This window comes from Vanessa tameamea, chromosome 24 (assembly GCF_037043105.1).
Source record: "Vanessa tameamea isolate UH-Manoa-2023 chromosome 24, ilVanTame1 primary haplotype, whole genome shotgun sequence".
Classification (NCBI taxonomy): Eukaryota; Metazoa; Arthropoda; class Insecta; order Lepidoptera; family Nymphalidae; genus Vanessa; species Vanessa tameamea.
Genome location: NC_087332.1, coordinates 272973 through 300034, shown reverse-complemented (window position 1 = coordinate 300034; position 27062 = coordinate 272973). Strand labels below are relative to the sequence as shown.

The 27062-nt window shown below is 32.4% G+C and overlaps 2 protein-coding genes across 3 annotated transcripts in view; both read right to left on the bottom strand.

Moving 5' to 3' along the window:
* Positions 1-27062, bottom strand: part of LOC113403186 (uncharacterized) — a 183210-nt gene that overhangs the window by 125118 nt on the left and 31030 nt on the right. The window lies entirely within an intron of this gene.
* LOC113403190 (facilitated trehalose transporter Tret1-like) lies at positions 912-22768 on the bottom strand. 2 transcript variants are annotated; one of them, XM_026643655.2, is made up of 7 exons: positions 22696-22768; positions 11056-11220; positions 9592-9674; positions 5242-5298; positions 3626-3786; positions 2994-3169; positions 912-2101 (listed from the first exon to the last, which is right to left on the bottom strand). In XM_026643655.2, exons 1-7 carry the CDS (start codon positions 22751-22753, stop codon positions 1176-1178), a joined length of 1626 nt encoding a protein of 541 aa, XP_026499440.1. In that variant the 5' UTR covers positions 22754-22768; the 3' UTR covers positions 912-1175. The 2 variants fall into 2 exon arrangements, with proteins under 2 accessions (XP_026499440.1, XP_026499443.1); XM_026643658.2 differs by lacking the exon at positions 22696-22768 and adding an exon at positions 17121-17260.

The following is a 27062-nucleotide window of genomic DNA, read 5'->3' as shown; positions in this document are numbered from 1 at the left end:
TTTTGCGTACATACATAAAATTATCAAAAACAAATTGAGAAGCGACAGTAATTATTTTAATTTCTTTAAATTTACCTCGTAATGAACCTTTTGGGCCCAGGTTATAAATTGCACGAATAGGCCTCTTCTGCAGTACAAAAATGGTATTAATGTCAGCTGCGTTACCCCAGAGTAGGATGCCATACGACATTATACTGTGGAAATAATTGAAGTACACAAGGCGAGCCGTATCCAGATCAGTCAAAAGTCTAAAATGCCAATCATACCTTACATTGATTCTCAATGTTCTATCGTCCATATGTTCTCGCAAAATAATAATATATTGTCTCTAAGGCCTTACGAGAATTAAATACTTTTCATGATTAGTTCAACAAATTTAAACTTAAGCTATTAGAATATTCCTTTTTCAAAAGTGTGATTTAAATATATAATGATTTAATTTTTACATTCGAATTACTATTATTTTTACTTTATTTTATTTAAAACTATGTTCAATTAAACCTTGGCAATTTTGTATTCTCATCAAGTACTAGACTAATTCCTTAGGGCGATGTTATGTAATTAAGTATTACTATGAATGCTGTGCGATTGAAATGCGATTTATTTGCATGTCAATTTTAATTTTTTGGTTCGCCTCAATTGTATTGAATTGTGTTAACTGGTGTTCTGTTAGTGTTCTTATTAATGAATACCTACACACACTATTAAGACTTTTTACGTATAAGTAAATCAATATAATTACATAAATAGGACCGTGAACAGAATAATAATTTTCTCTATGGCTGCTAATTCTTACGCTCTTAGTATAATCTTCGGATTTGTCTTAACTTCATAACTTAGTTTTAGGTGTCTCGCAAAGTTTTAGTTTGACGCCCTGTCATAAACTAAATGTTATTCAAATAATACAAATCAAAATATTAAATTATTTTAATTAAAATTAATTTTATAAATAAATACATGCACACTTCTATTCAAATTCAGTGCAACCCCTAAATTAAATAATAAAAAATATGTCGATCAGTTTAAAAATAAAATGCAACCGAATAAAAAAAATACATTTTAAATGTAAATTATGTTTTGCAAAAAGTTCAAATTTATATCATTTTCTTTTAAATACTGATACTATATTTGAATAAATAAAGTATAGTCACATAATTATTAGCTCAAACGAAGACTTATGCTGTTTCTACTTCAATAACGTGCGTATGTTTTCTTCTCTTATGTATTCCATTAAATTCGTTTTGTATCTCTTCCAATGATCTCCCCATTGTTTCAGGGACGAAGAAATATACAAACATAATTCCTATGACGCAAGTCACAGCAAAGTGACATAACGTCCAACCAGGCCTAACCATATCCACTAAATTCTGGTATAACTTCGTCACACCAAAAGCCAAAAACCAATGAAATCCAGCCGTGATTGCAGTTGCACGTCTTCTTACGTTTGGTGGAAAGATTTCTCTAAGCATCAGCCAAGGTATCGGTCCCACACCGGCGGCGTAAACGGAAACAAATATGCAAAGAGTAAAAAGCGGTACCCAAGTATTGCTTTCGGATAAATTTGATGCTTTCAGATGATAATAAATTGCCAAACTTCCCAGACTAACTGCCATAGCTGCAAAGGATACCAAAAGTAAAACGCGTCGTCTCACTTTTTTCAAGAACATCGTCGAGAAGTATGTTGAAGACACCAAACAGAAACCCATAATAATAGCAGCTCCGGGTGGATTCAAAGAAATAGCGAACGTCTTAAAAATGTTCTCTGCGTAGAATAGAACTGGATATATGCCACTCATTTGTTGGAAAATCATTAATCCAAAAGATACGAACAAAGCCTTCAATGTTGCTTTCGAGCTAAACAGCTCTTTAAATGTTACTCTATTCTTGGCGTAACTTCTAATTTGTTCTTTCAACACTTTTATCTCCGCATCGACGTCATTGTCTATTCCCCGAAAATATTTAAAAGCTGCTTTCGCTTCGCTCTGTTTTCCTTGTGACATAAGATAGGTAGGTGATTCGGGCAGAAAGATAAACGCTATGAAAAAGGCAACTGGTATACTTGCACAGAGTACTGATAACCAAGATGTACTTTGAACCATACCTGAAAAGAAATGAATACAAATATTTAAAATGAATCCAAAAAACAGAGATGATAATACTTGACTTTGAAGCTGAAATGTATTAACGGCTAATTTAATAATCGGCTAACGCAACTAGTTCAGGTCTATACATATTCTATAGTAACTAGTTTTCACCTCAAAGCGTGTATCGCGCAATCTTGTATAGGCACAAGAACGCGCGACGTGCGAAAAATTGTTATGAGGGTTGAAGTGGCTATAAAATAAATATAAATTATTACAAGAGCGTTACAGGGCAGGTTCGAGAATACTAAAAAGGCCACCACATCAGCTCCTAGTATTCGCACGAACGACTTTGCCGGGCCCGAAAAAATTCACGTAAAATCATAATATTAACTTAGAATATGTAATACAATTCTTGTGTAGCGCTAACAAATCGACTTTTATATAACAAAAAAGTAAGGACAAAATAAATATGCTTCGCTTGTAATTAGTTGCAAATATTTTAGTAATCTCGAAACTTACATAATTGTAAAATCAGCTTATCTCTGTTTCAATTCTGTGTTCATGCTTCGCACAACTGATTCCAAAAAATCAATAATTCCAATTACAAAAAATCATCTCCGCTGGTAGCGGGAGAACATTTTCACTTACAAGGAGAATGGAAACAACTACTCAAGAAAGACATTCTGCTAGCATTTATGCATCTACTGGCATTCTTGTCATCTCGCTTGAGGTAATTATTTTATTTATTCATACCTTTGTTGTATTTTCATTATGCAAGTAACTTTGTCTATCTGTCTGTCGGTTGCTCTGTCACGATGAAATTATGTTAGACTACTGTTTTATACTTAATACCTCACGACCACTAGTATGTTTTAAATGAGTGTTATTAGACACGATATGCCGACTTACCAATAATGTATCCAAAAAGAACACCACAGGCGAAGTGGACGTGGTAGTAATTAACTAGAGCTGGTAGAATATGCTTCTCGGCGATATCTTCGATGTAAGGAGGGATTCCAACGCTGAAGGCACCGACTGCCATCCCACCCACAAAGCGCCCGACGTAAATGCCATAGACATTTGGACTGTGGATGCAAATTAAACCATTTCATAAAAAAAATCATGAAATTAATGAAAAGATACTTTATTTTGTATATAAGGTTTAGGAACAATTTATTTTCCCATAAACTTTCAACTGATGTTGTTGACGTGATTGAAGTTTACGTTAATTTTTATAAGTAGCTAGAAAAAATATTGTATCTAAAATATTATTAGATCTATATAATCTATCTTCAACTCTAATGTCAAGCGAGAACAGCCAACTAAGCAGGTCATATTATAGTGCGCAAGTATGTGCCCAACACCAGTGCAATTCGTATTCCTTCACGGTCATTATCGGGTGTGATGCAAATTCGACACGATCCGAAAGAGTTCACCTTTACTCACTTTTCGAGGCACGGGAGTGTAAAAACTTCCAACACCCAAACATCGGACTGTTATTGAGACTCTTTCAATAGAAAACCATACCATAGATGTCATACCTAGAAGCAACCAGGATCCATGACACAACTAACGGAAGAGCGAGATACAGCAACGTCTTCTTCCTGCCGAAATGTTCAGAAATGAGCCCTGCAGGTACCGCGCCCCAAAACGCACCAAGACACAGAAGAGACGCAACCCAAGATGCTTCTGATTCTGTAAGCTAAAAGAAACAACACATTCTGATATCATTCAGTATTTCCAAATCGGACTGGTGATAGATCTTAAGATTAGCGCATTTTTTTAAATTTAATTACGAAATAATAGTATTGTATTATATATGTGTATTGTGTATAAGCTAAAATTAATAATGAACACTACATTATACAGCAAAAAATGTAGGACTAAAAAATTAATATAGTTGGATCTTACGACGGGCAGACTCATTAGTGTTTAGCAACGTCTTGCAGACCAATTACAGAGAGATACAATTTAAATACATCAATAAATAAATAAATATTTGATAAGTTTTAGTATTTCAAATTTACGTAATTTAATTAAAAAGCCTTAAAATGCATACTTGTTTTCAGTAGAAAATAAAATATGTATAACACACTTCATTTAGTATTAGTCGTTTTGTAAATTAAATTTAAATTCTGATTTACTTTGTTATTTTCTCAATCTGTTTACTTCGATTTAATTAATATTTATTTACGAAGATCATTTCGATTTGACTAGGCGATGAACTTTACAAAGGTAAATAGACGCTCTCGAGTTATTTACAAGAAATCAAATATTGTAGTATAAATTAAATGGATTTATTGATAAAGCTAAAATTGCACGATGAATTTAATATGCTTGAGACATCTTTTGTTAAATAAACTTTGTAACTTTCTAAGTTCAATTAAATTAGTAAATGATAAACTGCGTCGTTTTATACTGAGCTCATTCATCATGAAAATATTTTTCCCTATCATGCTCAAATTCCGATGGAACGGCAAATCGGTCACTGCCAGAAAGAGATCAGGAATAGGACCAACACATTCACGCGATTTCTGCTCTGTAGTCACTGCCAAACACCATACTCTAGCTGCTGTTGAGTATTTCCCCCAGGAAAAAACCCAGTGTATTTTCCCTAGTCACGAAATTTAATACCAGGACCAAGGGTTCTGCTGTCTTAGTTTATAATTGAATGTTTATGTTCTGTATGCGGTAGCGTTTCATGACATGTGCAAATTAAGCATATGAAAACTGCGTAGTACTTGGCCCGAATTTGAACTCAAAATCACCATCCACGTCTTGTAGCCACTGAGCCATCGCGGCTCTTAAAAACACACGATATACATAGATTAATACAACAATTTATTTATATAAGAATTATTTAATATTTATATAAAATTACTCATTCATCCGGGGCAGATAACTTTATTAATTTTAAGGTAAAAAAGGTTCTTTCTTCTTTAGATGAACTATTTATAAAGAGTTCATTAAGTTCCTATGGTATTCGGAATATAATTTTCAATTTCCCCTGACTTTGTAGATCTAAACATTTTTAATGTATGCGTTGATAAATAAATCATTACAGACGTCTCATAAATATACAGATTCAAATACGATTAATAAAAATCAACAAAAACGTGCGCCAAAAAATGAACAATTCATCACGACGGACACTTACAACGAGTTTTGGATGTGTGCCATTGGTTGAAAAGCCCTCAGATCTCGCCGACGGAAACTAAAAAAAAAACAGTACATTTTAAATACCGAATTGTACATTATTATCTGAAGTGAATTATTTGTGTTTGAAAAACACCCATTATTTAATAATAAAGTCTGAATCTATAGCTTCATAAACTAGTTGTAACTAGTTATAGATCAATGAGGGGCAATATTATCTTATATATAAAAATAAGTGGGATTTTTCGTTGTCACTTTATAACTCAAGAACGGGCTCATCTATCCAAACTAAATTTTCAGGGTTTGTTCGGACTTGTCGAAATAGCTAGCAATTAAGTACATATATTTCTTTAAGAAATGAATCGATGTTCTAACTCATTTTTGTATTATATCACTTTATACGTAGCGAAGCACGTACCGGGCCGCTAAAATAATATTGCATAAAGTTCTAACACAAGGAAATAGTTTTTACCATAACACTGTTTTCATGTCACTGCTGTATTTGCTGTAAGAGGTATTTATATTTTTTCTTTGTTTTTTCCTATAATGTATTTTTTTTCTTAGATGTTTACTTTATAATTTTAATTAGTTTTTTTTTAATTTTTGTAGTAGTATTTTTTGTCTGTTCCGGATGTACGGCCATCATACAACGACCAACCATAAAACAGCAATATATAAAAAAGATACTCTGTTTGATTACAAATAATAAAATTCTCATTTCAAATTTTAAGACAATTTCAACGTAATTCAGACTGCATTAACTCCAAGAATCTTTGACGTTTGAACGAACTTTCTAGAATTTTAATATTCATAGGTTAATAGCTTATAATAATATCAACTTGTGCTTTATTTTTAAGGTAACAAGCAAAACCGAGAATAACAAGACGAATTAGTGTATCTATCGTGCACTTTATTTTGCCTTGTACAACGAAATAGAGTACACTTTTTATGTTTCATAAGTTTTCGCTTAAACTAAAATGTTGCAACAATTTTAGTGCCAGTGACAATACAATCTAGTAAAACCTCGTTTTAAGCTTTTTTTGTTTCGTGTCGAGTGTGAGGTTGCACGTTTTCTCAATCTCTTTGGTTTAGTATGCAATGTTATTTTATTATTTACGTTTTATATATCATAATATTAAAACGCGCGAGCGATCGAAATGGTTGCGACCTTTTGGCGCTAAGACGAGTACGTCCGATAGCAGAATTGATGATTTTTAAATTAATTGTAATGTTCACATGTAAGGTCGATTTACAAGTTACATTAAATAGATATTATATTTGAATATCAGCTCGCTGTGCATACACGTCTTCACCGTGCGCCTATTTTTCTTTTCCCGTGCTTTCCGCGTTGTGTGTCACTCGAAATGACAGATACATAAATGCACAGATAATATATATTCATATAAAATATAAGTATAATACTAATTATGTTATTACAGATCTGTGTACACTACATTAATAATAAGTGGAAAGTTAGTATTTTTTAAAATGTCATTCATTGATTGCTACTTACTAATTTCATAATTACAATTCTTCCCCATGGCTATAACGCTTAGCTTCAAGAAATAAAATCCTTACTTTCTAAGGTAAGCTGAGTGCTTACATGCCCAAAGTTTGTTCAGCCGTATTTAAATAACAAACCTACGGAAATTATAAAGTTTTTGCAACGAATATAATACGAAACCTTGGTCGTCTTATTAAAGGAAGTCTTGAGACCACTTGAAAACATTTTATTATAATGATGATTTTATAAGAGCCATAGGAACATTGTAGAGGCATCGCGTCGTGTCATTGACTATTCAGAATAAAATACTTTGATTTGCAAACATTAAATGTTAAATATTTCTTTTGTCAATTTAGCAGATTTCTTACACTGATCATTTAAAAACACTTTATAATAAAAAAGTATCTATTTATTCATTTGACAACCACAAATAGTACAACAAAAATACACTATAGACCAAAAATTCATCGTAAGTAATTGGGTAACTGCCAAATGTTTTTTACAGGTGTTCTAAAATTACTTGTGAGTTGAAGTATAAGTCAACATTGTAAAAACTATAATTATAAAAAGTTTATTGATAAAATAAAACAATATAAAATTAATAAAAATAATGAGATAATAGAAAACAGTCTAAACATATAAAAAATCGAATATCAGAACATTAAAAAGTCCGATTTAAAAAATGCGTAAGATAGCATATATATTGAGAAAGATTATATATAAGACCCACGGGGATGTTTTCAAGATATTTTTTAATGAATATTCTGTCGCACTCAGCTTCAATGAAATTCTCCTCAACACCCCTTTGCGGGCAAAACACGGAAATCAGTATCTCCTGCGAGATAAAAACATGGTCAAACCACTTGAAAAGTTGGTTACTATAAAAAAATCTTAGGATCATGTATCAAGACCGTGTGGAATGGCGGATGATATACCTACTGTGAGAATCGTTGAATCGTAATTCCGATTCTTTGGATGAAAAATGAACGAGCAATGAGATTTATATATCAACGTAAAGAGCCATTCTGTCACCAGTGAACGCAATACGTGTTAAATCTTGTGGAAAGTTAAATATTGTAAATAATAAAATTTATAGTATCTACACGCAATCGTTTATCGAATCCAAATAAATGTATTATATCAGCCATTACTGAATCCAAATAAATATACTTAACAATTTGATTTTTTAAACATGATGTTTTAAAAATGGTTTATTTTGACAAGGTATTCTACGAATGGTATTTAGTTATACTAAACTTAGTTCACTTTAAACTGTTTCGTTTGCCCATTCGCTAACTAATAAGCTATATATTTCGATATTCGAACTTGATTTTTGAATAAATATCTATAATTATAAAATAAATAAAAAAAAAAATCATTGAAATAAATTAAAATATGTAATTACTTCTCATTCAAAACCAGCTGTGATAGTTGACATACTAATTATCGATATCGGGTGTTTAGATAAACACTGATTTCTCTAATTCTGGCAACATTAATCCGACAAAACAAACAACATCTACTTGATCAGCATTTATAGGTAAAGTTTGTTTGCGAATAACAACAAACAATTCACCCCCATCAAGTCACACTCGTTCAATCGTTTTCGAGGCTGGAATGATACAACACTTGATACAAATTTCCTATCTCAATTTTTCCTCCAAAGTATGTCAAACTATCACACAGTTTCTTCTTAATTCAATTTAGCAAACTCTAAGATCCTCAAACACATCCCTTAGTTAAGATTCATTAAGTTCGTCAGTAATCTTTGTCTTGGGAATACCGACATTACTTTACGTACGCTTCATACGGACGGTTTTTTTAACGTCCATTTTACAATAAGTAATTTAAAATAAATAAATAAAAAGTTTCTGCGAGTGAGTTGAGTTTCTGAATGGAAAGTGAGGCTGTATAAGTACCAATCAATTATATTACTAATGTAATTGTACTTGGTGGTAGGACTTTACGGCAGCCAGTTTATGTAGGTATGACTAACTCATCACATGCTCTACCGGCAACTACCCAAACAGTAATACCGTATTGCTATATGCCTTTGGTTCAAATGTTTTATTATGCAGTTTACATTTCACAATAAATTGTAATTAAATAATTACTTTTCATGTTATAAACGACAAAAATGCTAAAAGTGAAAACGCCTATCTACCAAATCCAAGACGGCGCCCGCAGGGTATTATTTATTGGACGGGTTATGAAAATATTATTTATAGCCTGCCAAGAAATATTGTTTCAAACTGCGTGCAAATTAAAATTTACAAGGATTTTAAATACATAACCTTTGGTACGACTGAGAATAATTTAAATACGGTTTACGATTCTTATTACAATGTATTATTGTAATGTTCTCTAGAATATTTTATTTCTTGTCACTTGTTAGTCTGTAAATCAAATCTTGCAACGCAACTGAAAATTAGTTCCAATCAACCCTATCAGCTGCAAATGTGCACATTTCTGGTAATCTCAATGTTTAGTTAAGTTATGCGGAGATTGACGTTATATAAGAGCACAATTATGCACAAGGGCTTGTCCAAGGACAAGTGCTTTCTCTATCCCGAGATTTTACGCAAGATAATGCTCTTTTCTTTTTTCTCATATTTTGATGGATCGGCAATCCAACAAAACCACAGAGAGAGATCAAGCGTATGACAAATTTCTTTACGTATTTTTGGAATATAAGCAATGTCAAATTTCTAACTTCAAGCTACTGAACAGCTCTGGATGAAAAAAAATGGCCTTATGGCCCCTTTTGGATTTTAGTTTGTTGGGAACCAAACCAAAATATTAACATTTTGAAACAAAAATGAAATCCAAATATATCAATAAGCTCACCTCAACCTGTCCAGATGTGAACAGTGGCAGTGCGGATGATGACCACGCGACGCAGACACCAGCTGCAAACGCTCCAAGATTGACTGAAAACCGAACATTTTTATTGATTACAAGAATATATTAAAAATGCATCAACCCATAGAAATCACTTGTCTCATGATGTTGGTAATATTAAGCATCATATTACTAGCGCTAAAATCATACATTGGTTGATACGCCCTTTTTTTGTACTCAGTTGTGGCAAATAAGTAGGTTAAATTACCTCGCCAGAATTGGATCATAAGAAATATTGCGCTGAGGAATTATTAGTGACATTCGTAAAAATATGGCCCAAAAATATTTTACATAAATATAATGTACGATAAAATATTGATATATAATCATGTTTTAAATAAGCACAATCGTATAATTTAAATTTTAAAGAGATCATTATTATAACCCAATGTGTGCATTATTTACGAGACGTTTAGTATATTTAAGTATTATATTTTAGTAAGAGTAGTAGTCGTATTCAATTTAGTAGCTACTGCTAGCTTGATACATACAGATCATGCTACAAATAAAAGTAAGTAAATGACAGATTCTATATTTCAATGTCAATTAGACACTTCTATGGTCTGTAAAATTAGTGTTTGGCCAGCGGTCGTAATATAAATATAATCATTATTGAGAACTGAAAGAAAATATATTTTCGATTAACCTTTGCTCTACTATCATTTTCAAAATTTAATACTTAAAAAAAAGAGTTTATCAACGGGAGAAAAAAGTACTGCATCTTTATTTTGTGTATTATTTATATATAAATAGTGACCGCGCTTGTGTCTAAGGCAAACATTGAAATAAGAGTAGGACAGAAATTTCAGAACGGGTAAAACGGTCTTTAAAATCTTAAAGGTTAGTTATCCGACTATAGTTGAAACTTTCTGAAAATTAATTAATATGGATTTTTATAATTCATGTCAGACTGTCTCGATATAAATTTCTGTTCCTGACGAGGATTCTGTCCACACATTCGCATATTATGGTATTCGAGCAACGGGACAAAACGTTTTGATTTGCGCCAATTTACCGACAGCGCCCCGACAAGTATTCAATTTCGCACGTTTGTACCGCGATGTGCTACATATTTAGTCATATTTATCCTGATACGGCGAATCCAAATAGTGTGGCCGCAGCATAAAGATACACTACTGCGTAACATATTTTTATATTTTGACTTCAATAAATAACCTTCGATAAGATGTAGAAATTCTATCACAAGTATTAGTGGCGCCATTGCTTTGATGATAGATAGTTCTTGACCTATTTTATCTAAGGAGGTTAGCCTGCCTGTATCAACATCTATTAGATACACACAACCCATAATATAATTCTATATATTGAAAAGTTATAGTCAAAGTAATTCTACGATTTTCCATTAATATATTTAAAGAATTATTTAGTTATGTTTCATAATTTCATTACCTATGCCGGTCGCTATGTATTGGGTAGTAATTCCTGATGTATCCCTCTTGATATCTGGAACAGTCTCCAACCGCTTTAATATCTTCGAGTGGCCGTTTTTGTGGTCTAGCATATCTGAGTGTGACCCGCCAGCTTCTTGATCGACGGATCCATTTTGCTCGTCCACTGTAACAAATTTACAATGATTAATTAATATTCAAAAGTGCGACTCGTCAAATCAATTTATACATACAGATGAATTAATATGGTCATACGTTCCTATCTGATTTAATATATCATTGAAGAGCACATGCAAACTATTTTGATTCCGTGACTAACAAAACTACAACAATAAAAATAGTTGTCGAATCCTCGTGAAGCATTCTCCGATCCTTCGCAGGAGTTCTATTCATTAAGTTTCCTTGACTTATTATTAGTTCTAAGTTATTTATGTCAATTCTTATGCCTCCACAAATTGAAATTGAAATATAAGTTTCATATACAACTTTAGCTTGACTGATAGTAAATTGAGTAAAATTTAATTGTACTTTGTTATAACTCTATATTTAAAATGGTGGAAAAGATTAACTACTGAGTTTCTTGCCGGTTCTTCTCGGTAAAATATAGTTTCCGAACCGGTGGTAGATTTAAATTTAATTCATAACTGTAACATGACGATTCAGAAGTCAATTTATGAGCTTACTTGAATAAAGAATATTTTTATTTTGAACGTTAAGTCTACCTTCTAAACAATTTAATTATGTTTTGCAATATATAAAGCAAATACATTGAATCAATGATTTGATGAAAGAATACAAATTAAATCTTACAACCATTTGCAAATTTTATACTTAACATTGTTAAATTAAATGTAAACTTGCCTCTCTACTGGATTGCGCTGTGCAAGTCCGTCTGGGTAGGTAACACCCACTTATCAGACATTCTACTACCAAGCAACAAATATTAGTATTGTTGTGTTCCGGTTTGAAGATTGAGTAAGACATTGTAAATGCACAAGGGGCATAACATCTTAGCTTCCAAGGCTAACTGCGCATTGACGTAAGGAATAGTCCAAATGGCGTTGGAGACTACTTACGATCAAGTGGCACATTTGCCCGTCCATACTATATTTTTTCTTTTAAAAAAAAAAATGAATTCTAGCAATGCCCCAAATTAATTATGGAATTACTAATATTCCTATTTACCCCTCCTTTTAAGTTTATCACTTGTGTTAGGAGTGGAGACGTCAATAGCCCAAGGGATCAGGATCGATCCTGCGACTTTTTACATCGCTGGTGGGCCCGTAAACCATTGCGCTATGGACGCTTCGCTTTTATTCTATATTATAAAAAATATTAATACCGGTTTTGATTATAGTCAGAAGAAACAACATTATAATTTACAAGGGCGTACACTTAATTGAATCGTTCTGTATTGAATCAATGAATACGAACTCCTAGTCCTTCATTGCTTTAAATAATTAAATAATTTAAAAAATATATATATTTGTATATACGTATATGTATATAATATACCATATCTATAAATATATTGTAATACGAATTAAAATTTTGACTAATTAAAAGTGTTTTTTTTTTAATTATAAATTCGAATAACTCGGATGTGTTGAACTTGGTGTAGTAAGACTGTCTCAAAATCTTCATATTCTATCTTATTAATTAGTAATTGACAAAAATATCTATCACAGATATGAAATTTAATATCTAAAATTGTTAAAAGTAACAAAAATCAATGTTATTACTGATATTTCTATGCAGACACATTACACAAAATTGTACCTTTAAACTTGACTCTCATCGCAACGAATCCCAACGAAGTTTCACTTTAGAAACAAACAACTCAATGTAAACTTAAATGTGATTATTAAATGTGATTATCAAGGAGAAGTAGTTGACACGTAATTTTGTTTACTCGCTAGTAGTTGACCTGTGAACGTTACGCAACGGACATACATGATACGAACGGTCGTGCTTATCTTGCATCAAATGCGCTCTAGAAAGTGCCTTTTATAATCTCTTTCGCGGCAATTTTCCGCAACATTTCCGGCAACCCCTAACCTACATAACTACTTGGTTAGCTTTTTTAAAAATAAATAAAAATGACTGCTGTCGTGGGGGACCCGGTTTGAATGAAGTTGCTTTCGCTGAATACCATGTATTAATTAACAGTAACTGTAAAATAAATTAACAATATTTGGAAATAATTAAATAATTAAAATAATACCATTTAAATTAAGTTTAAATATCATGAAATAAAATCGTATACAATAGAAAGAGACAGAAAGAGAAGAGACAGAAAGAGAAACGTCACCTAAAGGTAGCATGTCATACGACATATTTCTTTTGAGTAACGTTGGTAACATTGAAACGATTTTTAGTGAAATAGTAAATACACAAATACAATATACTCGATAGAAGAGTAACTGCTCGCGATATTTATTAAATTTTGCGTATACATTGTTAATGTTACAGAAAAGGACAAAGTAACTTAGAGTTACCTTAGAGGTGCTTACGAATCCGCCCCAAAATACTCTAACAATACCCTTTCCCCCCTCAGTAAAACGTGGGTTAAGCCGCGTGCGAAACTAATATAAATAATAAATAAATAAATATAAATATTGGACAACATCACATACATTACTCTGATCCCAATGTTAGTAGCTAAAGCACTTGTGTTATGGAAAATTAGAAGTAACGACGGTACCACAAACACCCAGACCCAAGACAACATAGAATACTAATGAACTTTTTCCACATCGACTCGACCGGGAATCGAACCCGGGACCTCGGAGTGGCGTACCCATGAAACCGGTGTACAAACTACTCGACCACAGAGGTCGTCAGAACTTATAAGACTATAAAATTATATGCTCAAAGTCCAGTCAAGAATACATTTTTTTTAAATAGTATAGTATAGTAACATAATATATGTTTGAAAACATGTAGTACTATGTGATAGTAATGAATTACATGTCTAGACTAAGTAATCTTATTGTTCCAGTTTAGTGATTTATGTCGAATCAGAAGCGACACATATAGATAAACTCTTAACTTACAACTTAATGAGTCAAGTTTAAGCATTATTCATAGCATCGCAGCATGAGCTCGGGAGTTACTTTTAATTATTTAATCAAATAAAATTGATGTATAAGATTTTTTTTTTACAAGTGTTATATAATTTTAATAAAATTTAGCTAAAATTTCTCAATATACTAAAAACCTACCAGCCTAAAAATAAAAACCATAAATCTGCAAAGGTATCGAGTAGTTTTTTTACACTTATTTATAATAGTAGGGGAGGCGGGGATGCTAAATTGCAGTTTCTCGAGCGTCATGGAAACTTATTGAATTCGAAAGTTAATGTTTTAAAAAGAAAAAAGTTTATTACAAGTTTTTAATTTTAGTGGGGAGGAGAGCGGGTAATCATTGTTAAAAATGTAAAAAAAAATCACTGGTATAAAAGTGCTCGAACGTGTCAGCCATTTATAGTATAAACACGCTGTATATTTCTGACAACCACTATATATTCATCAGACGATTAAGTCAAGGAGGCTGCCTATAACAAGAGATTGAAAAATAAAAAATAAAAAGTTACTCGAGCGTGTCAGAAATTCATAGTATATGTATATAGAACCCTCAAAAGTGTCGTATTAAAATTTCTGACGATTTGGATGCGGCCCATAGGAATAATTATTTTTTTCTGTAAAAAAAAACGTGATCCTGGGAACCTCCGGCGCGTCAGATTTTTATGCAGGGGGTTCATATTGATATGATAGTCTTCCTGAATAATAATCTGACAATTATATGAAGGATTATTCTTCTTCTGACCGATTTATAGGAACTCTAGAAACAAGGTATACGTATTCATATATAAAAGAGGTATAATTTATTAATAAAAAAATCAAACAGAGACCCGTATGGAATATACGAATAGAAATGTTAATTCTCATCTTCACTGGCTGATTCATCTTCGAAGTTTGATACCACTTCTTCAATTTCCTGGACATCCTCGTCATCTCGGGGTTCTGTAACCAAGAATGGTTATGATCATTATGTTATATTTATGTTATGATAGTATAATATATGAAATAAAACGTACCTAAATCAGGAGTATCTCCTGAAATGTCAGGTGTTATGACAATATCTTCATAAGCTTCAGGTAGATTTTTTTCCAAGTAACCAAGTTGGCTCCAATTTTCCATTTGTTGCTCAATTTTCTTACAGTAGGCTTAACGTTTCTGAAGATTTTTTTTTGATTTTTTCACCAGTTTCTTTTTTACAAAAAACACACGCTATACTTACGTCAATCATGATTATAATGGATGTAAGATGAATCACTTAAAATCAGCAAAACACCACAAACACGCGACAGCGTCAAGCGTCTACCAAACACAAAAACGCCCCATGGAAACCGTCAGAATATTATATGTCTTTGTTTCCAACGGAGTTTCCTTCGATTTAAAAAAAATTAGAAGCGCGCTCGAGTATATCGAGATAAATTTTTTTTTTTTGCAAATTCAGAGCTCGCTAATTTCTTTACGCCACGCCCAAATCGTCAGATTATTGAAATATACACTTTTCTAAATGTAATTAATCTGTCATTACTTATTCTGACGCGCTCGCGTTTTTCAGAGGATCGATTTTTTTTACTAATCTGACAGGCTCTCCTCAACACACGCCCCCATACTAAGGGTTCATACTTTATAAAAGTATATTAAAGGGTACAAGGATTCTTCCTTTATATATTTATCTGACACGCTCGAGCCACTGCAAAAATCCCCTCTTCGCCTCCCCTACTACAAATTGAATAGAAATAATAAATCTTAGGAAATAAACTTAGAAGATAAAAAAATAAACCATAATTGACAAAACTACCGAGGCCCAAAAAAAAAAGAGACCGACCTGATAAACTCCATTTTTTTAAAGTCGCCTAGTAATAGTTTTAAATTAAAAAATATATTTAAATCTGTGAATATATGTGTGTATTTGTTTGTGTTTAAGGTGGATGTATAGTAGTGTATGTTTGCAATTAAATTAACTATTTATTATGGGGCCTCAAAATATTTGCCATACTTTTTTCCAAGATAATCGTCTGCAACTAACTCATTTGATGGTGGTTTATCATTAATAATTAGTATTACCATTATTAGAATAATTAAACATTTTGAAACTGTCAATACGATGCAAACTATGGATACAATTATTATGATTCTTACGAACGACAAAATTTCTTATTATCCTTTATAAACTAGTGTATTATGAATCTGGAGGACATGTTTCAAAATGGTTAGCACAATCACTTAACGCCTATCGTTAGTTTCAAGTCTCACGTATAATCTTATCGTCGTTGGTTGTAAGACAAATCTAAACCCGATTGATGTAATAAAAAAAAACACTGAATAATTAAAGATCCGAATCGTTTGAGAAAATAATGTTGGAAGGAAAATCCACGAGAACTTCCACGACAGTGAGATAATTACAGATTTTCCATTATAAAATAATTTATTATATCACCAATATCTTTCCAAAAGTTGAGAGAAAATCTCTTGAATTAACAATTACTAGCAAAAGACAATATTTTAAATATCAACGTATAAGTCACTGAATTCATCAGATATTCACTTGGTTAATAATTTTCCAAAATTATACTCATCCAAATCAAGTCAAAATATACTTTAATCAAGTAGGCTATTCCAAACACTTTCGAACTGTCGTTTTTCAAGATTGAATCAAATTTAAAGTATCGGAAAGTAGATTACATCGATCCGATCTGGTATAAAATTAAGTAATTACTCTTTTTGATCGAAAACACTCAATTAAAGTTAAGAAAATGAGTTTACGTATATTATTATATCGGTTGAAGATGATTTTATTTTTGTTAAATAAATATTGATCAATGATGATTTATATGAAAACAAAAAAGACAAATTGTAACTTTCAAATTAAGAAACGGAATTAGTGATATAACACTACATCTGCAATGTAGTTAACGCAAATTTCAAAGTAAACATTGTTGCTAAAAGTTTTCATAATACGCTTAGATCAAATAAAAAAAAATACACATACTCTTTTAAAACAGACGCCCAGCGACGATAAACCCAAAGTTATCGAAACTTTTAAAAACTTTTCTATATTAAATGAAATAAAGCGCGAATCTCAACGCGACGAGATTGACTGTTGGTCCCATGAATGTAATCTTGATAAGAAGTCAGCGTCTTCAAAATAACAGGGCTGCTCATACATTTGTCGCTATTTACACGATACTTTGAATAATAGAACCAGAATAGATCCGTACTATCCATTTCATTCGCATGGACTTTAAACGGTCAGTTCTTTGTCTGTACTTTGAGAATAGTTTTAGTAGTTGAATTATATCATGTCGTTTCTTCTACACTTGAACTCTCTTTGGTCATATCACTTGCTTGAACCATTTTTTATATAAAAATAAAAGTTCAAGTAACACAATTCAATAAGATATGTTAAAAATATATTTTACAATTAAATATGTATACGTAACAACAATGAACAAAATTCATTATTATTCCAAGTTACGATTCAAAACCCAAACCAACCAGTGTTCAATGTTCTCTCAATGGCTCCTTTGCGGCTTTGATGTGCTGTGACAATATGTCGGTACAAATTGAATAAGCCTCTGATTGCGCACACATTTATGCACAATACTTTATCTCTTAAATCTGTGCTGGTATTTAATCTTCCAAATTTCCTGTCGTACTAGAATTTCGGTCTGTGAGTATTAACGTTTTACATTTTTTCTCGGCCATTGTCGAAATGATTTAAGCGAGAAATTATTAACTATCATCACAAGGGTCAGATTTAGAGGATTGTAACAATGGTCGAATAGGGAAATGGCCATTGTGAAAAGGTTCGACAAATTCGTGTTTTATGAAAAACGGCTCATGACCTCGTGTCTATTATTCACTGAATTATTACAACCAATTTTTTTGTCAGAAATCAAACTATTCATATATGGACACCTCATTCTTCTTATGAGGATATTCTCAACCGTGATATTGTTATCAATAGGAGAATTAATTAATACTGCAGGCAATTTCGTATGTTATGAAGATGAGCCGTTCTGAATTTATGCAAATTGCATGTAACAAAGCTCTTTCTATGTGTTTTGTTTAGACACAACTACGTGACGAAAGTTCTCAGACTGAAGCTAAAAGTCAGGTCAAGAAAGTGGTCCAGTTACTGGACCATGCAAAATTTGACGAAAATTAGCGAGTTTAAGGCTAAGCAAGTGCCCGTGAGTTTTCAAATTCTGAATTTATCATCCTGCTTGGCGAAAGAAAACATTTGAGAAAACAATACATTTGTACAAAGCGTGGTGGAATACGCTCAAAACCTTCTGATATCTAATTCTAAGGAACGGAATCCAGCAATTACTAGTTGTTACTCCACTATTTTATTTAAATTTCTTTATTTTTTTTTTATTTTTATGTGTATACATACATATTGTAATTTGTGTCAATGTTATTTTAGTTATCCATCATGGAAAAAAAAAAATTGTAAATTGATATTCACAGGCAATACAAATATCAGTCAACATTTGAATTCTCAGATTCCACACGACATTCTTCATCGAATCTTACTTGTATTGTTACAGTTCAAAATATTTAAACTCCATCTCTGTCAAAACATTGATGTGGAAAGTAAATATATTCGAATCTAAAGGAAGACGTTTACAAGTTCCTTCGGATCGAGACTTCAGTATTCATTCGCTACCTGTTCAAATTATCGATTACACCGAGAAGAACCGACAAGGGACTCGGCTTTTGATCTCTATTACTTTTTTCTTCCAAATCAGGAAAAGTAAAGATTTCAATAAAATGTCGTAATTTCATCACTCGGACTAATCAAAAATTCTGTTAATTCAAAGTGTCTTGTATTTACTGGTTTGTGATGCCCAGATAATTTTAGCAGTATTTAATTGTCTGAAATTGACCGATTAATGTAATGTGCTTTGTAGGGTTGCAAAATATATACTTTAAAAAAATTTGGAAAACTAAACTTACTTTTAACTTTTCATATTTTAGACGAAATATCTGAAATACTTGCTTGCAAATAAATGTACAAAACTCAGAATTCATAGAACATCGAAAAAAGAGTGGTTTAATTAAAATATTCCGTGTAATTCATAACATAAATACAGATCTAATTAGTAATTAAAAATTTAAAAAGAAGTCCTGCCGAGATTTGTTTGTCGTTCTTTTTCTTTTTTTATGTTTAATTTATTTATAATGGGAAACTCAACTTACTGTAACACAACGTAGAAGCTGGATAGTACACTAATTACACACCAACGGGTTAAACCATCTAGTGATCTAGAGATACCGGCCCAGAGGAGGTCACGCGAAACTTTAATAGGCTTTTGATCACCAATAAAAATGAAAATTTAGCGTGGTCTATAATTTGGACTATAGTAGCAAATCAAGCAACGCACCACGCAGGATATATTGCAGGAGTATATACATACACATACAAAGCAATCTCTTTTCCATCAATCTCATATTCCGATGGCATAACAATACGACAATGGTAGGAGATCAGACGCAGGACCAGCTTTACGCATATGTGCAGGAAGCTCAACCACCTTTGAATTTACTCCAGCTGTTACTAAGATTTTCATGACAGTAAAGCTTGCCGAACCCGGGATATAAATCCAAAGCCGTGTACAGAATCTGAACACGCCCAACACTACAGCAACACGGTAGTTCTGTTATTAATTTATATTTTAACATTTAAGCCCGTGTGGGTTTTGGTAAACAACCAAAAACATTCTACAACATACCTCGTAATAACAACATGGATAATCTGTCGATGTTTACGAAACAAACTAGTTTGTTTGTTGTGACGCAGAGCAAATATACCCCTATTTAACGTTCCTTTGAACTAGCATAATTTAGATACCTACAACAGTACCTAGTAGGAAAATCACAAAAAGATTAGCAGTTCAATAAACAGTCGTCAGGTAAGCGATGAAGTAAAATTGACTTTTATATGTAACGTATGATTGAAAAGTTTTTGACAGAACTCATATAACCAAATAACCCACCAGGTCAGAGATCTACTCTGACATCTTTCTCCCCTCCACTTTTTCTAAAAAACTGGAACCGTGAAATACGATAAATAAAAACAGTAACATACATTTCGATATTCTACAAGGCGTATTCCTAGTCCTACCATTCGCAACGCCATCATCATACACCATCTATCTGACCCTTCATAATGTCATTCATGAAGGAAATGCATTTCTATTTGACAGTAGAAAAGATCACCATAAAATCCTAAAGTATTATTAATATTAAAAATACCGAAAACGATATTATAGATTTAGCTTCAGTAGCAAATTTGTTAATCGTATTAAAAAAAAAACGAAACGGTAGGTCCATCCAATAATAAACATATTGCTGAAAACATAAAATTATAAAATTATTTTATATTGAGCAGCCCTGATGTGATAACCTTTCAACTGTGTCACAACCCTAACCTCGTAGCTCCGCTATACAAAACATATAAAATAATCCACGGAACTATAACACTTATTGCTCTGACTCTAAGTACCAAATTTGAATTCACGAATTATTATTTAATCGAATTCGGTGTTGAGCCGTTATTGATAATAAAATATTTTTCTGTCTATGTTACTGATAATATTGATTTCATAAATTATCAATGCATTTATTATACAAGCACGCACACAAATAACATAACGAACCGAAGTAACCCAGTGGATGTGGAAGTAATCCATGTATATAGCAATCTTAACCAATGGTCAAGGATTCCAGTCTGATTAAGATAAGCACGAAAAATTGCTAAAATAATTGCCACATTTTGGTGACCTTGTTGTATAATATTTGTCATTAAAAAAAAATTAAGTCACATGAGGTCCGAATCTTATACGCAGAGTCGAAATATCTAGCTTACATAAGGCAGCCAGCTCTGTTCTAGGCTTACTCCAGGTAAAGCTAATAAAAGATACTGGGGTTTTCCGTCCTTACCCTTTAGTAGTAGCTCAAAGCTTTAAAGTTGGCAGTTTTTGTACTCTCGTTTTTATTTATGATATGGGTAGGCGGACGAGCAAACGGGCCACCTGATGGTAAGTGGTCATAGACAATGACGCTGTAAGAAATATTTACCATTGCTTACATCACCAATGCGCCACCAACCTTGGGAACTAAGATGTTATGTCCCTTGTGCCTGTAGTTACACTGGCTCACTCACCCTTCAAACCGTAACGCAACAATACCGATTACTGCTGTTTGGCGTTAGAATATTTGATAAGTGGGTGGTAGCTACCCAGACGGGCTTGCACAAAGCCCTACCACCAACAAAAAAGCACATAAAACTCTTATTCCTGCTGCTGACCTATGTAGCTCCGGTTCTGTCAGATTGCCGTGTCATCAGTTTATGAGATTAAGAAAGAGTACACCTGTATTTAACGCACACTTTTGTGGACCATAACACCTCCTGCGCAATTCACTCACGGCCACGAGGATACAACTCACATTAAATATAGAAAAAAAAAAACATTTTCAACTTTATCGCTGTCCCAAGATTGCACGAGTACCATAAAAAATATTATTTCGATTTATGTCTGCCCAAATTCTATGGAAATAAATCTATGCGCTTCGTAATTTTTTACGAAGCTCATATCTGAAATCATAAAAACGGTCTATAAGTGATAAAAGAAAACAGTGACGCGTCCACGGTTTACGATGTGACAGGAGCAGATAACGGGAATGGCTTAGGACTGCTTCACACGAAACGGACCTATCGATTCTGAATGCTATGCTTAGGACATAAAGTTTGAATTCAAATAAATACATAAAATTTTTAAGAACTATTCTATAAACCCGAATGACTTCGATTTCGGCCTTTGTTGACTATATTATAAAACGCTTTGGTATATATTTTTTTTAAGTAAAAGTTATATTTTTTTTTATGATATCGGTAGGCGGATGAGCGAATGGGCCACCCGATGATAAGTAGTCACTACCGCTCATAGACAATGGCACTGAAAGAAATATTAACCATTCTTTACATCACCAATGCGCCATCACCCTTGGGAACAAATATGTTATGTCCCTTGTGCCTGTACTTACACTGGGTCACTCACCCTTCAAGCCGGAACACAACAATACTGAGTACGTAGTTTGGCGGTAGAAAATCTGATGAGTGGGTGATACCTACCCAGACGGGCATGCGCAAAGCCCTCCCACCAAGTAAACGAAACAAAGTTACTTACGTACCTTTTGTATATGATTATTGGTAATCTTTTAATTTAATCAGCATTTATATGGGTATTGTCGTCACGCCTCTAATACCATAACACTGACAAATTCTTCATATCAAACTCTTTTGAATATTGGAACTCTAAACACGCTTACCAAAGAATAACCCTAGATCATATCTTAGATCTTTCAGAAAAAAAATATCAGAAATATCGAATGACTTGTTGAAAAGCATTACACTCTCGTGGATGACTAAGGTGACACCCGAACCTGCCATCCCATGGGATTATACAATCTGCATAAAATACTATTCAATTTCGAAAACAGCCCTTAGATAAATTCCAGCTTAATCGTACGCTTACAAAGAATTAATTTCTACTTACGTTTTCCATCAGATTGACTCAGTATTCCAGGTAAAAAATTCACTAGAAGCAGCCTCATCGCTTTATTCCAAATTGTCTATTGATTCTATTTTTTCATTTGTATTTACTGTGCTGTGTGTGTTGTGCTTATTTTAACTGCTTCTCCAATTAATTTAAAGTCAATACTGATTCAACAGTAGCCTGTGACGTCTCGTCCATTTCCATATCAATGCATCCGTCCTGTGATAAGGTGTTTTTGTATAGTTGAAGATAGGTTGAGATAAATAAATAATAAATAATTATTATTTATTCAGTACTCCTTATAAGATTAGTTTAGGGTACCAATTGAGACACTGTATACCTAATTGGTAATGTGGTAACACGTTCAAGTGCATTGATTCCCATCGAATCGTTTCTATAGAAGTTATTTAAAGTCGGTTAGTAAAAAAAGGGACTATCTAAAAGGTCATCACAATGATAAATGCCTTAAATTAAAATATAATTAGTGATTGTAACGATATCTTTCCGCTAACTTGAACGGTAAAGTGTTTTGTGTTGTCGTTTCATTTCATTCTCGTCTTTGTTATCCTGTTATAAAGTCGAAATTTCCAATAATCTTCGCTTAGCGGATGCTTTCGGTATAAATTAAACCTCTGTTCCAAATGTTTCTCTCTGACTTAGCATTATTTTATGTGCGTTGATGTACAGACAAACAAATGGTTTTTGTTAGAATGGATTATACTGACTATTTAACTACTGCTTTAAAACCCTGATGTTGAAACTATATTGTGGAGCCATTTTTACGAAATCGCTTCTCTAAGTCTCTAAGTAAATCCTATTTTGGTATTAGGCAAATTTGATGGATAGGAAACAGCAAATACACAATACTTATTAACTTTATTAATATCGGAATCATTGAATTATTGAGATGAAATTAAATAAAATACCCGTTTGTTTATAATGTTCGGTGAATATTTAAAACAATTTATTTTCATTTATGATAAATGATGTTTATTAAAACAAAAGCTTTAGAAAGTCACAACGATGATATAAAATAATAATGTTGCAATAACAAGCGTTATCTGTTTGTTTAACATGCAAATATGTAAGGTGTGCGTATATTATTCAGATCACAGGGTCATCGTTTAAAGTAAATAATTTTGTGGGATTGAATACAAATATTTAACTGAAAATACTATTAGGCTCAATTGACGGAATTTAAGATTAATTTTGTTGTAACGGATATATTTGGGTCAGCAACTTTTCAGGTTATAGAACTTTATTACTCATAAAGAACCTTACAGTTCACTTTACAATGAGCAGTACATATCATTTATAAACAAAGTTGGTTTTAGAGGTGGAATCTGTAGCAGTACATGGCCACAGTGACCCAAAAAAGATAAATAAAATATGACCAAATAATGTATAAATTTACTTTCATAGTTATAATTTATTTGAGATTCAATTCTTACTTTTAAAAAAGAAAAACTTTAAGAAAAATCTTCGTTTGCTAATGATTAACTCTTTCAACCAATAAAAATAATTCCAGTAACTTTAACTCAGGAGATAAATTCATGTCATGTTCCCTTACGCTTCGCTTAATCGCGCAAGTGTGTCTAATCCTTAATTTCAAAATGGCGTCAAAAATTATAACCGATCCAGATCTCGAAAACGAATTAGTATTTCATTTTCGGGATTACATATGAAATTAATTCAAAACAGACAGAAACATTCGATTGGATACAGTAAAATATAGAAATTCAACGATTTTATAAATACAATATTTTTTTTATACATTTTAAATGGAGTTTCGACACCTTTTGGAACGAAGTTCTTTTACAGTAAACTGAACTGGCAGAAATCGTCATCCCCTTTAAGCGACTTTTACATCTCTTTCTCTTTCTAAATTATTCTTATTAAATTTTTAAATGGGTTTCTATCAAATTCAATAACCGGGGTCGGGAATCAAACTCGAGACTTTAACATCGCTCACTTCCCTTATACTATTATAATTAATCTTTATTTATTATGGTAGGCGAACTGGCAAATGGGTCTGATGGTATGTGGTCACCACAGCCCAAAACATTGGCGCCTTAAGAAAATTTACATTCCTTAACATTGCTACCAATCTAGGAATGAAATGTAAATTATCCCTCCCATTTTCTAAGTATATTAATGCCATCAATAAATGAACTCGGAGAGATTTATGTAAAAAACCCTATAACTTGAGATAAAAACAGTTATCACAGTGTTTGTTTGAAGACTCGTTAAGTTATTAATTAAGCAAGTCGCTTATCAGCTGTGGCGTTCACAAGTTTTGTTGGATAGGGTAGGTTTGCAGAAGAAGATATTCAAAGCCGACTAAGTGTAATTTAGTTTTAAAAATAGTTAAACGAATATACACTCTATATTGTAAATATGAGGATGTATAATACAATGTACACGTATCTCAATTTAATTGTTTAAACTCAGAGGGAAAAATTTATGAAGTGGTTTTTTTTTAACTACACTACTAAAATTTTATTTCAGTCAATATGTATCTAGACACGCGGTAGCGTGTCAGCCAAGTTCAAGTAACAGAACTGGCGAGCAGCACCGTGTGTAATATTACACGAACCATTTGGAGCCACTTTTGACCTCCTCATAACTCATAAACTATTTGACATAAACGTGTCAAATTAGACCTTAGGCTACAATATATTAGCCTAAGTTATAAGAAGAAATGATATTTTATGTAGTGATAAACAAATTTCAGGAAGTACCATTGAACTTGGCACCCATTTAGATGTCACTTCTTTTGTCGTTGAAGTCAACAACCAAGGTATATATCACTATATATATATATATATATATATATAGTATATATCACAATATTGGACTTGGCTCTCATTTTTACATTTATGTTTTTGATGGGATTATCTTTTACTAAAACGACTGGCGGGTCATTTGGCGTCGCACTAGGTTTACAACGTTTTTGTGCAAGAACAAAAATAAAAAGAAAGATTCTTATTGTTTTGGGCCGACAATGGACATACATCACTGGTTGCGTTATAATTATAGAGATTTAGGGACTTCGTGCACTCGACTGCCTGTCGCCATTGCAACCATAACTGAGGAAACCTTATGAACTTCACGCACCAACGCCACAACGACCAGTCGTCGTAACGTCCACAAGCTACAAGCTATGTGGTGCGCGAAGTCCCTTAGACACAATTCCATATATTTTCTCATCGATCACGATATTGTCGCTGTACTTTCTTACAACGTAAATAGTTATGCACCTTACATGAATCTTTATTTACTTCTCAATAACTTTTGGGGTAGTTAATTGACGCGAAGTATACGAAATATAAACGTGTTCTGCAAATAAAAAAAATAGACCTTAAATTATTGAATTACAGCATTTTGGACTCATTTTACTACCTGTTTACAGGATGTTTTAAAAAAAAATAAGAAGAAAATGACTGAGCCTAACGAAAACGTGTACAGTTAAAGCACGTTAAGGCGGTTGATAATTACGACTATATTTTTCAATTATAATTCCGTTTAACCTTTTACTTTACACTGTACACTAGCAGCATACACTTGGAATAAAAAGTTTACAATTCTTCAAGCTTGGCACTGAATTCCTATTTTTCGTGATAAGTTGAACTCTGGAACCTTTAAGAGTAGAGTGAACAGGTTTCTTTTGGATGGGCGTGCACCACCTTCGTCTTCATCTACACTTTCCATCAGGTGAGATGGAAGACAAGCGCTTATTTCATTACAACTATATAAAAAAAAAACTTCGACAGTTTTATACGTAGAAATATTTTTAGTAAAAACCTCAATTAACTTATTATCGAATTTTATTTATGTTTATCTTGTATTTGTATTTTAGTACAAAGTGAAATTTAAAAATCCAATTTAAATATTGCTGCGTTTCAATGAAAGGTCACTCGCTGCACGCGTGAAGAGATCTATGTTATTGTACATGAATTGCAGATAACACGTTGGAATACATGTACTGGGTCACGTGCGCGATCAGACGACATTACAGCAAGGTTAAAACAAACATAATCGCTCAATGAATTCAAAAAAATATGAAGATATATCCAAATTCACTTGAAATGATCTATTGGATTAACTACACCTATCACTGGGTTCTAAACGGCGTCAGTTTGTAATAAATTTATTGAAATAGTAAGCTCATGGAAAATCATGAATGAAAAATTATATTTAAAATATCACTGTAAATTTTTTATTAAAAGAAGATGAAATGAATCTTCTTAATTAATAATAACTTACGTTTATATAAACGTTCTCTATGCGTTACAAAATCCAATTATGATTAGACTTTTTAACTTTGCCTTTTCATAAATTTAAATCATTTGTAGAAAATACATTGG

Coding starts and splice junctions, on each gene's coding strand:
- LOC113403190 (XM_026643655.2), bottom strand. CDS start 22,753: ATGAGGCTGCTTCTAGTGAATTTTTTACCTGGAATACTGAGTCAATCT. Junction 11,221..22,695: donor GAGTCAATCTGATGGAAAAC/GTAAGTAGAAAT, acceptor AATTTGTTACAG/TGGACGAGCAAAATGGATCC. Junction 3,787..5,241: donor GCACACATCCAAAACTCGTT/GTAAGTGTCCGT, acceptor TGTTTCTTTTAG/CTTACAGAATCAGAAGCATC.